The following is a 14,083-nucleotide window of genomic DNA, read 5'->3' as shown; positions in this document are numbered from 1 at the left end:
AACGTCGAGGGACGAATCTTGCCACACCTCCTGGCGGATGGATAACGGGGCGGGGAGCCGAAGCCTTTGTTCAGTAAATTCTATTGGCGGACTCGTTCGAGGTCCGCTGCCAAGGCTTTTCCGTGTGTTCCTCGCCGCGGCTTGGAACTCTCTCCACGGCCCCGTACCCGAGGCGACGCGCCCCGATCGGCACCTGCGGTCACGGTCAGCGCCCGCTCTGCGCGGGGCGTGCGGAGGGCGCTCCGCGGCCAGGTGGCCTCGCTGTCCCCGCTGCCCCTGTCGCTCCTGCTGCTGCTGCTGCTCCTGCTGCCTGAACCCGGACCCGAGCTCTGACGACCCGGGCTCGCCTATCAGACCGCGTCCCCTTCTGAGAGGTGACTTGGTCCCCGGGGCCGCAGGGTGCTGTCCTATCCGATACCCACCCACCCCGAGCCCGTCTCCTTAATGCGAAATCCTTTTCCTGGCAGCTCAGCCAGTTTTCCGCCCCGTCTCCACCGCCGCCGCCCCCTCAGCGCTTTAGCACAGACTTGCCAACTTGCACTTGCGTTACCTTGAATTGCATACCCGCCTGGTGAGGTTGTAAGCTCCCCGGGGCCAGGACCCGTGCCCTTTTGAGATAAACATCCTAGCTTCTGTCTGCGAGCTTGACCCCCGAGGAGGGCTTTGCAAAGTGTTTGTAAAATGAACGAACGATTCTGCAGTGTGTTGCTCCAGATGAGCTAAGTGGTGGGAAAATTCAAGGCGGGAACTTCTTTCTTTTCCTCCCCCCGCAGGGGGTGGCTCGCTTTGTTGTGTGCCAGGCGCTGCGCAGACCGTGGAAATACCGTGGTGAGGAAGAACCAGACTCATCCCAGTTCCTGCCTTCGTGGAGCCAGCAGTTTATGGGAGGCGGGCGTGTGTGTGTGGGGGGGGGGCAGCTGTTAATTAAAGGATTCCCACGCATTGCATGTGAACTGATAACCCATTAGATAAACCATGGCCAGGGCGTGCAAAGAGAAGTACATGATATGAGGGAGTTAAAGAAGTGGCGAGTGGGCTACACAATCCAAAGGATCGGTGTTAATTGGGGGAACTAAAGTTCAGCACAGTGAAGCACTCGCATGAAGTAAAACAGGTCCTGTGGCTGGAGAGAGCCTGATTTGAGAACTGAAAGAAGACAAATGGAGCCCAGGTGCCGGGGAGTGTGGTTCCCATGGTGACAAATGTGGGTGCTGGCAGACCTTGTGAGCCATGTAAAGAATCGCAGCCCTTGGAACAGCACAGGAAGCCCTTGTGGTTGGGCAACGGGATGGAGCTTTGAAACAAGCTGCAAATGAAAGTAGTGCATCCCCAGCTAACTAAATTTGCTTTAAAACAGACTCGATCAGAGGAAGAGGTGGAATGGGAAAAAAATGAGAAGATCTTCTTATGCTTTAGTTTATTTTTTTTTTAAGATTTTATTTATTCATGAGAAACACATAGAAAGAGGCAGAGACACAGGCAGAGGGAGAAGCAAGCTTCCTGCAAGGAGCCCGAGGTGGGACTGGATCCTGGGACTCCAGGATCATGCCCTGAGCTGAAGGCAGACGCTCAACCGCTGAGCCACCCAGGCGTCCCTATGCTTTAGTTTAAAGGGAATCTTCACTTGCTCCTTTGATATTACACATTAGCAATGATTGATGCTCAGATGAGCCACAGTTCCAAATAGGCAAGCGTGTTTAGTGTCACTGAAATTCAAGGCAAAAGGTTCTTACCTTGGATTATAAACTGGGGAGCATAAACCAATGTTTGTTTTATTCAATGTGTGCCCAGTGCTTGGATCTAGTTGGTACTTAAAAAATACTGTGGGGGTGCTTGAGTGGCTCAATTGGTTAAGCTTCCCAGTCTTGATCTTAGGGTCCTGAGTTCAATTCCCCCCACTTTATTCCTATAATATACATATAATATTTCATTACTGTAGTGATGAAATAGAAGCAGATATTCTTTAGCTCTATGGTCTTCTTTTCTAGAACATTCTTTTTGTTTTGTTTTGTTTTTAAAGATTTTATTGGGCAACCTGGGTGGCTCAGTGGTTTAGTGCCTGCCTTCAGCCCACGGCGTGATCCTGGAGACCCGGATCGAGTCCCACATCGGGCTCCCTGCATGGGGCCTGCTTCTCCCTCTGCCTGTGTCTCTGCCTCTCTCTCTTTCTCTCTGTCTCTCAAATAAATAAATACAATCTTTAAAAAAATTATTTATTTATTTGAGAGAGAGATAGCAAGAGAGAGCAGAGCAGGAGGGGGGTGGGCAGAGAGAGAAGCAAACTTCCTGTTGAGTAGAGAGCTTGACCTGGGGCTTGATCCTAGGATCCTGGGATCATGACCTGAGCCAGAGGCAGATGATTAACGACTCAGCCACTCAGGGGCCCCTCCAGAACATGTCCAACAACAGAAGTAAATAAATAGCTGAATGTTTAATGTGATATATCAAAAGAAAATTGACAATTGGAGTTTGCCCTTGAACAAATACTCTTAATTCATTGTGGATTATTGTTTTTGTTGTTCTTCATTTTTTATCTTGCCTAGACAATTGTCCTTTCTCGTCCATCCCCTTAGTGAACTAATTTTGCCAGTGACACATCTCTTGTATTCATTTAAACTTGAAAAAACTCAAGAACTATAGGATAATAACAATTATATGTGTGGTGCATTCTGAAACACTGTTGTAATTTCCAGTAGGAGAGACAATGCAGTATGTTTAGGTCATTTGATCTCAACTGAAAGTGCCCCTCCACCTTATGTAATTATGATGTTTAAACCCACTTTGAACTTCTCAAAAGAAAGATGTTTGTTTACACAGTATTTATTCTGCACTATACAGTAACAATTTTATCATTTACAATAGGTGAATGGCAATGTAATAGATGTCATACACATTCCTTTGTAATTTGTGGACACTTCACCTGGCCCCACAAAGTAGATTCTTTCCCCACATAGTTTGGGACCATTGTTTTATAGTGAATGCTAACTCTGAGGCTGAAAGTAATTTGGACTGAAATTTAATAATCACCTTTTTTCTAAAGCTTTTTTTTCTGTATTTTTCAACATAAAGTAGGATTTTGCTATAAAAGAAATAGCCATAAGGAACCTTTTGAAGTTATCAATATAGAGAAAACCACCACAAGAAGCAACCATGCCTGCAGAAGGAGGGAAAACTGACATGGAGAGGATTGGCCTCTTCAGTGAGATGGAATATGTTACTGTTGGTGACAAATACTTGTCATCATTTAACCGTAAGTATGTCTGGTTTTCTTTACAAAAGCCTAATAGTGGATTTTTTCTATAGAAAATTTTGGATTTAATATTCAGGTTAAGTGATATTTTTTTTAATGCATTGTATTTTAAAGTGTTAAGTTTAAAGTTGAAGAAACTTATAAAATTTCAAGAAAGAGAGAACTTTCTATGAGCAGGAAGCTACTTTCACTGGGATACCCTACCTTTGTATATTCTCGTCATTGGTAATTTTACTTCTTTCCAAAGGTGCATGGCAGTGTTCTCTCAGAATATTTTGTTTTTAGCTGATGGTTTCTCAGATGGGACACTCTGCTATGCAAGCACCATTTATATTTGCATACCAAAAGGCCATCCATGATTAATTTCTTGAAAAATGAAATGCTAAGTGATAGCTGAGGGATTTTTAGAAGAGTTATAAATAAAGAGCTAAAGTCACTAAACATTTTAAGTGTCTCGGTTAAATTTTTGGCTATTCAATGACTCCTTTGTTATAAGAAGAGAGAATACGCTGACATTAAATATCTTCAAGGTATATTGTTAAGTAAAAAAAATCGAGGTGCAGAATAGTTATTATATATTATGCTAAGCAACAATGATAGAAATGGATATATATGAAAGTATTCATTGGGACATGTTTAAACATTCTCTGGAAAACAAAATAAATATCATGATTTCCTGTGAGAGAGGAACTGGATGGATGAATGTGGGAGGAAAATTTATTGTAATTTATTGTAAAATAAATTCAATTTATTGTAAAATAAATTTCAAATGTATTGACAATTTATTGTAAAAACATATTATTTGGAACCATGTGAATATATTAACTTTTTAAAACTTTAAGTTCAAAATCAATGATACAAATTTATATTTATTTGTTTATTTTTAAAGATTTTATTTGTTAGAGAGCACAAGCAGGAGGAGTGGCAGGCAAAGGGAGAGGGAGAAACAGGCTCTCTGCTGAGCACTGAGTCTGACTCTGGACTCCCTCCCAGGATCCTGGGATCTTGACCTGAGGTGAAGGCAGATGCTGAACTGACTGAGCTACCCAGGCACCTCACAAATTCATATTCAAATAACTGATTTAAGATTGTTTTACTTCAAAAAAATTTCACATTGCTGGACTTCCCAAATTGAGCTCTCCTAGATCTAAATTATATAAAAGGTTCTAAATACTTATAAAACTAGCCTTTTAAAAAATTACTGGGCTGCTAGTATTTTATTGTATAAATATATCACATTTATCTGTTCTCTTGTTGATGGACATTTGAATTGTTACTTGTTTTTGAATATTATGAATGAAACTGCTATGAAAATTCTTGTTCATGACTTTTAGTGAGTATAGACACTCATGTGTGTTGTGTATATATCCAGAAGGAGAATTACCTCGGTTTGAGTATGGAACACCTTTCACTTGGGCCTGAATACACACACCCATGCACACGTACTGATAACTCACACAGTGTTTTTCTAGTATATAGATGGGGAAGCATTGGATTAGATGACTTTCAGGGTCTCTTCCAGCTCTAAAATTCAGAGTCTATAACCAAGACCTAATGATTAAAATGAATTAATGGAAACCTCTTAGGTCTTTTTTTTTTTTTTTTTAAGATTTTTATTTATTCATGAGAGACACAGAGAGAGAGAGAGAAAGAGAGAGGCAGAGACACAGGCAGAGGGAGAAGCAGGCTCCATGCAGGGAGCGTGACATGGGACTCGATCCCCGGTCTCCAGGATCAGGCCCTGGGCTGATAGCAGCGGTAAACCACTGAGCCACCCCGGCTGCCCAGATCTTATTGTCAATGCAGTATGCAACACAGACCTTTCAGTGAATATCTTGAGATAGCATTTTAGAGCTCAAAACTCACTGGCTCCAATCACAGTTTGAAACTTTTCTCGGTTATTTTTCATGTTCTTTAATTATTAGTGAGCTCAAAATTATGATATTCTTAATTTATTTTTAAAGGACCCTTTAATGAGGCTGCAAGCAAAAATAAACAGATGCTACCTGGGGGATCCAAAGAAATGTCAAATCTCCAGGCAGGTTATTTTGATCCCCATTTTGTAAGGATATTTGAAGGTGAAGGCTATGTAAATCTGAATCAAGTGAGGAGACGGCATATGATGGAAGAAGCCAAAAAAAATCTAGGCAAAGCCTTCCTCCCTAGTAGTGGAGAAAAAAAGCCGTAAGTGTTTGGGGGAAAAGTCATAAATACATCTTCTGCACCTTTCTCTCCTCTAGCCCAAATTAGGTGTTTTTCTGGGTGACTTAAGTAGGATTCATTTATTAAAATAAAAGTTTTAGGATGAACTTGTCTTAGGTGGAGACAGTTATATTGGATGATATAGGTTGATCGGTAGTTTTGATTCTCATTTCATTAAATTTATGATTATGCCATTACTCTCTATTGGTTTATACAATAAAAGCCAACTAAGTAATGCAAATACCTAGTTTGTTTGAAAACCTTGAAAATACTGCCTTGGGTCATCATACTATGCCCTTCACTGTTTTATCTGCTTTGTAAAAACTTTTAAAAAGTATAAATAAAAATTATAAAATTAGGAGAAGCCTTTTTTGGATAAAGAAGATAATTCATCAAGATATATTATTTCAAAATCATTGCGAAGATACATGCAGGGAGTTTAACAATATTTAAGTTGTGACAATTGTCAATGTGAAGGTTCATTTTTTTTTCTTACCTTTAAACCATTAAACAAAGGAAATCAAATAGTAGGCTACATCATATTATAAAGCTCAGCTATATAATGCTGAGCTTTATATGCACACACTATAATATTGACTCTGTAGAATTTATGATAGATGAGGATTGCCTGAAGGCCAATTTTGTGCTTAATTGTGCTATTTTTTTCTTTTTGAGGTTAATAAAACTATCTTTTGAATTAATGGAAACTATTATCATTTCCTAGAGATTATGTAATTTTATGTGGAACATTTAAAATAAGCATTAAAAATTAAAAACAGTATCTCATCTGAAGATTTGTGACTTTGGAAAATGGGGGAAATTAGATTAGAAACTAAAAAAAATGTTTTTTTTCTTAGTGATATTAGGCAAGTCAATTCCATTGCATATATTTTGTTACCTTTTCAGTGATTTTTTATAAATTGTGATCCAATGTGAATAACCCAAAATTTGCTGTATTAATTTGCTTCCTTTTTAAAAAACTGAATTGAAGATGTGGTTTAGGAAGCTACTATGGAACAATAGGTGGTCCAGTGCCATTCTTCAGTGCACAGTCAAAACCCAGAGAAAAATATGAGGCACCTGGAAAGAATTTGTACACAAACCCGGGAAAGAAAGGAACTGGATATGGGTAAGATATTTTTCATACTTTCATATCATTTGTTTCAAACGTAAAAAAAATAAAATTTAAAATTTCTGAGTCCTAAAATCACCATTACTTAATTTCCTTCCTTAGCTATGCAAATGTTACCATAGGTAAACAGTTTTCACACTCTGCTGATTTCTATGATGCACCCAAACTTAATTTTAAGGTAAAATAATTTATTTTAACTTTCTTCAGTCTTTCTCTTAATTGACCTAGGGAATTCTTCTACTTGGAATAATTTATGTTACATAATTTCAAATTCTCTGATTGACAGAAGGAGAATGAAGAACACCATCGTTTAGTTAAAGGAACACCTTTCAAATTAAATCTTTACCCAAGGGAATATTTTGATACTAATCCTTATTTGTTTGAGAATCCTTTACCACCAATTAAAAAAATAGAGAAGAAAGAATTACTTACACACCCCTTTAAGCCCTCTTCTCCTGGTAAAAAGGTAAGTTAAAAATTTTAAAATTAAAAAATATTAAACATTATAAAGAACTATTGCTTCTTCCTATCAATTCATTTTGTTATCCATGTAAATAATAAACTTCTGTTTATTATTCACATTCTTATCATTCATATTAAGAATTGTGAGATTTATTTTTAAAAGATTATGAAAAATCACAAAGCCTGGCTAGTGTAGGGAATAACAAAGCTCTTGAAATGAAAGAATGTCACTTCAAGTGTATTTGAATTTACAATGGATTTTCTAAATACCTCTCTAGATCTTAGGCATAGTTTTTCACAAAACCATGAAAAGCCAGACCATCTTTTAGTTTTTGAAATAGTAGTTAAAATGAACTCTCTCCTACTGTGCTGAAGTTTACAGGTATGAATAAAAATAAAAATATTGTTGGAGAAGTCCAAGATGGTAGAGGAGTAGCAGACCTTAGCTTCATTGGTCCCAGGAATTCACCTAGATAGCTATCAGATCATTCAGAACACCTGTAAACTCAACTGGAGATCTAAGAAAATAGCTGCAACTCTACAATAGAAAAGCAGCCACTTTCTGCAAGATAGGAGGTGTGGAGAAGTGAATTGAGATGACATATGGGAAGATAGATCTTGGGGAAGGGAGCCTCCAGCTGCTGGCACTGGAAATTAATATAGCAGCAGACCACAAAATCAGAACTTACAGAAGTTTGTTCCGGTGAGGGACATTCTGGCCTGAAAGGCACTGAGGTGGCTAAGTGGGGTGGAATCCTAGGTGGGATAGTGTGGTTTCAGGATCCTTGGGGTCTCAGGAAGACTGGGGGTTACCTGAGTGCAACAGAGTTCCCAGACCTTGGACTGGGGAAGCCAGCTGCAATCAATGTGCCCTCGCAGCTCAGGGTTGCCTTAAACCATGAACCACAGCATGATCAGGCAGCTGCTGTCTGAGCAGGGCCCAGCAAGTGGCAGAACCACAGTGAGATCACCACCTCTTCCTCCCCGGGGAGGAACTGTGTGAGTATGTGCTGCAGGAGTCTGCAGGGTTTGGAGACTCAAAATGGGTTGTATGCCTGAGATAGAAATGCTCAGTCACAGACTGGGTGAGCACGCAGTATGGATGGAGACCAAGGAGGTGAGAATGATTGCTTTTCCTTGAGGACACATTGAGGAGTGGGTACTGAGCTCTTGGTTCTGGGGCTAGAAATTGGGAGGCTGCCATTTTATTCTCATCCCCTAAAGAAGTGTGGAAAGCCTTCAGGGAACAAAAACCACACAAAGCAATCCAGAGCAGATTACTTAGCCTGGCCCCCTGGTAGGGTGGTGTCATTCAGCTAGGGGCAAAGACACCTGAGAATCAGTGCAACAGGCTCCTCCCCGAGAAGACCAGCAAGAACATTGGCTAAGACCAAGTTTACTGATCACAGAGAACTGCAGAATTCCAGTGATAGGGGAAAATAGTATATAGAATTCATGGTTTTTTTCCCCCATGATTCTTTAGTTTTTCAATTTTAATTTTTTCTCTTTCCTTTTTCAATGAATTTATTTGATTGGCTTTTTAAAAAATCATTTTAAATCTTCATCTTTATAGTTACATTCTCTCTTTTCAATGTATTTAATTTTATTTTTGTATATATAAATTTTTATTTCTTTACAATTTTGAGGTATAGTTTGTTCTAACAAACCAACCAAAATACACTCAGGGTATCGTGTATTCCTCTGTTCTGTTCACTTGTCTGTTTATGTTCCTTTGTTTTTTTTTTTTGGTCTTGTAATTTTAATTTTTACAGTTATATTCTATCCTTTCATTGTATTTGATTTTATTTTTGTATATGTGTAAGTTTTTCTTTCTTTACAATTTTGAGATCTAGATTTCCAACAAACAGGCCAAAATACACACAAGATCAAGTATATTGCTCTGTTCTGTCGACCTGTCTGATTATATTCTCTCTCTTTTCAATTTTTTTGGTTTGGTTTTGAGTCTCTTCTCATATGTTTAGTGTATATTTATCTGATGTCGTTGCCATTTTAGCATTTTGTTCTCTACTTCATCTATTCTTCTCTGGACAGATGACAAGACAGAAAAACTCACCTCAAAAAAGAGAGCAAGAGGCAGTACTGATTGCCAGGGACTTAATCAGTATGGACATAAGTAAGATGTTGGAACTAGCATTTAGAATAATGATTATAAAGAGAACAGCTGGGCTTGAAAAAGGCACAGAAGACACTAGATAATCCCTTTCTGGAGAAATAAAAGAACTAAAATCCAATCAGGTTGAAATAAAAAAGACTATAAATGAGATACAATAAAAAAATTGAGGTTCTAACTGCTAGGATAAATGAGGCAGAACAGAGAATTAGTGATATAGAAAAGACAATGATGGAGAATAAAGAAGCTGATTAAAAAAAACCCAACTACTGGATCATGAGGGTAGAATTCAAGAGATAAGTAATACCATAAGGTGAAATAATATTAGAATAATTGGGATCCCATAGGAAGAGGAAAGAGAGAGGGGTAGAAGGTATAATGAAGCAAATTATAGCAGACAGCTTCCCTAATCTGGAGAAGGAAACAGGGATTCAAGTCCAGGAGGCACAGAGAACCCCCCCTTAAAATAAAAAAAATAAGTCAATACCCTGACATATAATAGTGAAACTTGCAAATATCAGAGACAAAGAGAAAATCCTGACAGCAGCTTGGGACAAAAGGTCCTTAACCTACAGGAGTAGAAACATTAGACTAGAAGCAGACCTATCCACAGAGACCTGGCAAGCCAGAAAGGACTGGCATCAAATATTCATGGTGCTAAATGAGAAGAACATGCAGCCAAGAATATTTTATCCATCTAGGATGTTATTCAAAATAGAAGGAAAGATGATAAGCTTCCAGGACAAATAGAGACTAAAAGAATTTGTGATCACCAAACCAGCCCTGCAAGAAATATTAAAAGGGATCCTTTAAATGAAGGGAGAGCCCAAAAGTAACTTATACCAGAAAGGAACAGAAACAATAAATGGAAACAGTGACTTCACAGGTAATACAATGGCACTAAATTCATGTCTTTTAATAATTACTCAATGTAAATGGACTAACTGCCCCAATCAAAAGACACAGGGTATAAGATTGGATAGAAATACAAGACCCATAGATATGCTGTCTGCAAGAGACTCATTTTAGACCCAAAGACACCTCCAGATTAAAAGTGAGGGGTGGAAAACCATTTGTCATGCTAATGGACATCAAAAGAAAGCTGAGGTGGCAATCCTTATATCAGAAAAATTAGATTTTAAGCCAAAAACTGTAATAAGAGATGAGGAAAGACACCAAATAATGATAAAAGGGTCTATGCAACAAGAAGATCTGACAAATGTAAATATTTATGCCCCTAACATGGGACCAGCCAATTATGTAAAGAAGTTAACAACAAAATTAAACACATTTATGATAAATCAATAATAGTAGGAGACTTTAGCACCCCATTCACTGCAATGGGCAGTTCATCTAAGCAGAAGAACAGCAAGAAAACAAGGACTTTGAATGACATACTGGACCTGATGGACTTCATAGATATATTGAGAGCATTCCATTCTAAAGCAACAATACACATTCTTCTCGAGTGCAAATGGAACATTCTCCAGAATGGATTACATACTAGGTCACAAATCAGTTCTCAACTGGTACCAAAGGATTAGGATCATTTTTAGGCCACAGTGCTTTGAAACTTGAATTCAATCACAAGAGGAAATTTGGAAAGAACTCAAATACATGAAGGCTAAAGAGCATCCTACTAAAGAATGAATGGGTCAACCAGAAATTAAAGAAGAATTAAGAAACTTCATGGAAACTAATGAAAATGAAAACACAACTGTTCCGCGCTTTTGGGATATGGCAAAGATGGTCATAAGAGGGAAGTATATAGCAATACAAGTCTTAAGAAACAGAAAGGTCTCAAATACACAGGCTAATCTTACACCTAAAGGAGCTGGAGAAAGGACAGCAAGTAAAGCCTAACTCAGCAGGAGAAGAGAATAAAGATTAGAGCAGAAATCAATGAAATAGAAACCAAAGGAACAGTACAACAGATCAATGAAACTAGGAACTGGTTCTTTCAAAGAATTAATAAGATAGATACCCCCCTGGCCAGACTTATGAAAAAGAAAAGAGAAAGAACCTAAATAAATAAAATCCTGAATGAAAGATCATAATCAACATCGAAGAATACAAACAATTATAAGAACATATTATAAAAAAAAATAAAAAAAGAAAAACAAAACAAAACAAAAAAGAACATATTATAAGCAACTATATGCCAACAAATTAGGCAATCTGGAAAAAAATGGATACATTCCTACAGACATATTAACTACCAAAACTGAAACAGGAAGAAATAGAAAATCAGAACAGATTCATAACCAGCAAGTAAATTGAAGTAGTAATAAAAAATCTCCAAACAAACAAGAGTCCAGGGCCAAATGGCTTCCCAGGGGAATTCTATCAAACATTTAAAGAATTAATACCTATTCTTCTGAAGCTGTTTCAGAAAATAGAAATGGAAGGAAAACTTCCAAACTCTTTCCATGAGGTCAGCATTACTTTGATCCCCAAACCAGACAAAGACTCCATCAAAAAGGAGATTTACAAACCAACATCCCTGACAAACATGGGTGCCAAGATACTAGCCAATAGGATCCAACAGTACATTTAAAGGATTATTCACCACAACCAAGTGAGATTTATTCCTGGGCTGCAAGAGTGGTTCAACATATGCAAATGAATCAATGTGATACACTACATTAATAAAGGAAAGGACAAAAACCATATGATCCTCTCAATAGATGCAGAAAAAACATTGACAAAGCACAACATCCTTTCTTGATTAAAACTCTTCACAGTGTAGGGATAGAGGGAACATATTTCAATATCATAGAAGCTATCTATGCAAAGCCCAACCTCTATGACCTTGGCTACAAATATCATTCTCAATGGAGAAAAACAGAGCTTTTCCCAAAGGTCAGGAACATGGGAGGAGGTCCACTATCACCACTGCTGTTCAACATGTACTAGAAATCCTAGCCTCAGCAATCAGTCAACAAAAGAAAAGGTATCCAAATTAGCAAAGAAGTCAAACTCTTGCTCTTTGCAGATGACATGATATGTGGAAAGCCCAAAGGACTCCCCCCCCCCCAAAGTTGCTAGAACTCATTTAGCAAAGTGGCAAAATCAATGCACAGATGAGTTGCATTTCTATACACTAACAATGAGACTGAAGAAAGAGAAATTAGGGATCCCATGTACAATGCACCCCAAACCATAAGATACCTAGGAATAACCTGACCAATGAGGCAAAAGATTTGTATTCCAAAACCAGTAGAATGCTCATAAAAAAAAATTGAGGAAGACACAAAGAAATGGAAAAACATTTCATGTTCATGGATTAGAAGAACAAATAGAGTTAAAATATCTTTACTACCTGGAGCAATCTAAACATTTAATGCAACCCCTATCAAAATACCATCAACTTTTTTCACAGAGCTGGAACAAATATCCTAAAATTTGTGTAGAACTAGAAAAGACCCCAAATACCAAAGGTATTTTGAAAAAGAAAACCAAAACTGATGGCATCACAATCCCAGACTTCATCAAGGCAGTATGGTACTGGTACAAAAACAGACACATAGATCAATGAAACAGGATAGAGAACCCAGAAATGGTCCCTCAACTCTATGGTCAATTAATATACAACAAAGCAGGAAAGAATATCCAATAAAAAGTCTCTTCAATAAATGGTATTGGGAAAATTGGATAGCCACATGCAGAAGAATGAAACTGGACCATCCTCTTACACCATACACAAAGATAAATTCAAAATGGATGAAAGATCTAAATGTGAGACAGGAATCTGTCAAAATCCTAGAGGAGAACACAAGCAGCAACCTCTGTGACCTTGGCTACAGCAACTTCTGGCTAGAAACATCTCCAAAGGCAAGGGAAACAAAGGTAAAAATGAGCTATTGGGACTTCATCAAGATGAAAAGCCTTTGCACAACAAAGTCGACAAAACCAAAAGACAACCAACAGAATGGCAGAAAATATTTACAAGTGACATATCAGGTAAAGGGCTAGTATCCAAAATGTATAAAGAATTTATCAAATTCAACATCTGAAGAACAAATAATTTAAGAAATGGGCATTCCCGGGTAGCTCAGCGGTTTAGCGCCGCCTTCAACCCAGGGCGTGATCCTGGAGACCCGGGTTCCAGTCCTGCGTCAGGCTCCCTGCATGGAGCCTGCTTCTCCCTCTGCCTGTGTCTCTGCCTCTCTCTCTCTCTCTCTCTCTCTCTCTCTCTCTCTGTATCTCTCATGAATAAATAAATAAAATCTTTTTAAAAAAAGAAAGGGGCATTCCTAGTGATGTTGCAGATTTATCTATTTAATTTATTTTGTAAGGCATCATCTGATGGTTTGTTTATATATTTTTCTATTTTTAATCCATCCATTTTAATGAACATGCTTTTTCTTAAGGTTATTTATTATTTGTTGCTCCTCAAAAGAATCTATGTGTCCTCAATCTGGAAAACTTGAAATATCATAATTATATCTTTAATTTTTATGTGTATTAGTCTCAGATACTGTAAGATATACTTAATTGATAAAGCAGCAGCAGGGCTTGAGAGGATGGACTCCAGTTTGAAAGAAGTTCTACTGTGGGTAAAATGTTATCAAACAGCATTGCATGCTACAGGGAAATCATTCATGAGAGAAAGACTCAATTGACATGGCAAACTTCATTTCTTATTTTAAGAAATTGCCATAGCCACACCAACATTCAGCAGTCATCATTTGGTCAGTAAGCAGCCATTAACATCAAGGCAAGAACTTCTACCAGCAAAAAATACGATTCACTGAAAGCTCAAATGATGTTTAGTATTTTTTTTAGCAATAAACTATTTTTAAATTAAAGTGTGAACATTGTTTTTTTAGACAGAGTGTGATTACATACTTAATAGACTACAGCATAGTATAAATATAACTTTTGTAAGTACTGGGAAACCAAA

General features: G+C 37.9%; 1 protein-coding gene across 11 annotated transcripts in view; it reads left to right on the top strand.

The window, feature by feature from the left end:
* The first annotated feature begins 234 nt into the window (after positions 1-234).
* C16H4orf47 (chromosome 16 C4orf47 homolog) overlaps positions 235-14,083 on the top strand; it is a 35,505-nt gene continuing 21,656 nt past the window's right edge. Inside the window, exons 1-7 of one of the 11 annotated variants that reach the window (XM_025471799.3) lie at positions 235-374; positions 801-828; positions 3,073-3,250; positions 5,215-5,434; positions 6,444-6,581; positions 6,687-6,762; positions 6,871-7,050. In XM_025471799.3, coding sequence (XP_025327584.1) covers positions 3,151-3,250; positions 5,215-5,434; positions 6,444-6,581; positions 6,687-6,762; positions 6,871-7,050 — 714 coding nt within the window. In that variant the 5' untranslated portion in view covers positions 235-374; positions 801-828; positions 3,073-3,150. The other 10 variants (XM_025471797.3, XM_025471795.3, XM_025471793.3 and 7 more) reach the window with 10 other exon arrangements.

Source organism: Canis lupus, chromosome 16, assembly GCF_003254725.2.
Source record: "Canis lupus dingo isolate Sandy chromosome 16, ASM325472v2, whole genome shotgun sequence".
Lineage (NCBI taxonomy): Eukaryota > Metazoa > Chordata > Mammalia > Carnivora > Canidae > Canis > Canis lupus.
The sequence above is the reverse complement of the archived record's forward strand: the minus strand, read 5'-3'. Positions and strand labels throughout refer to the sequence as shown.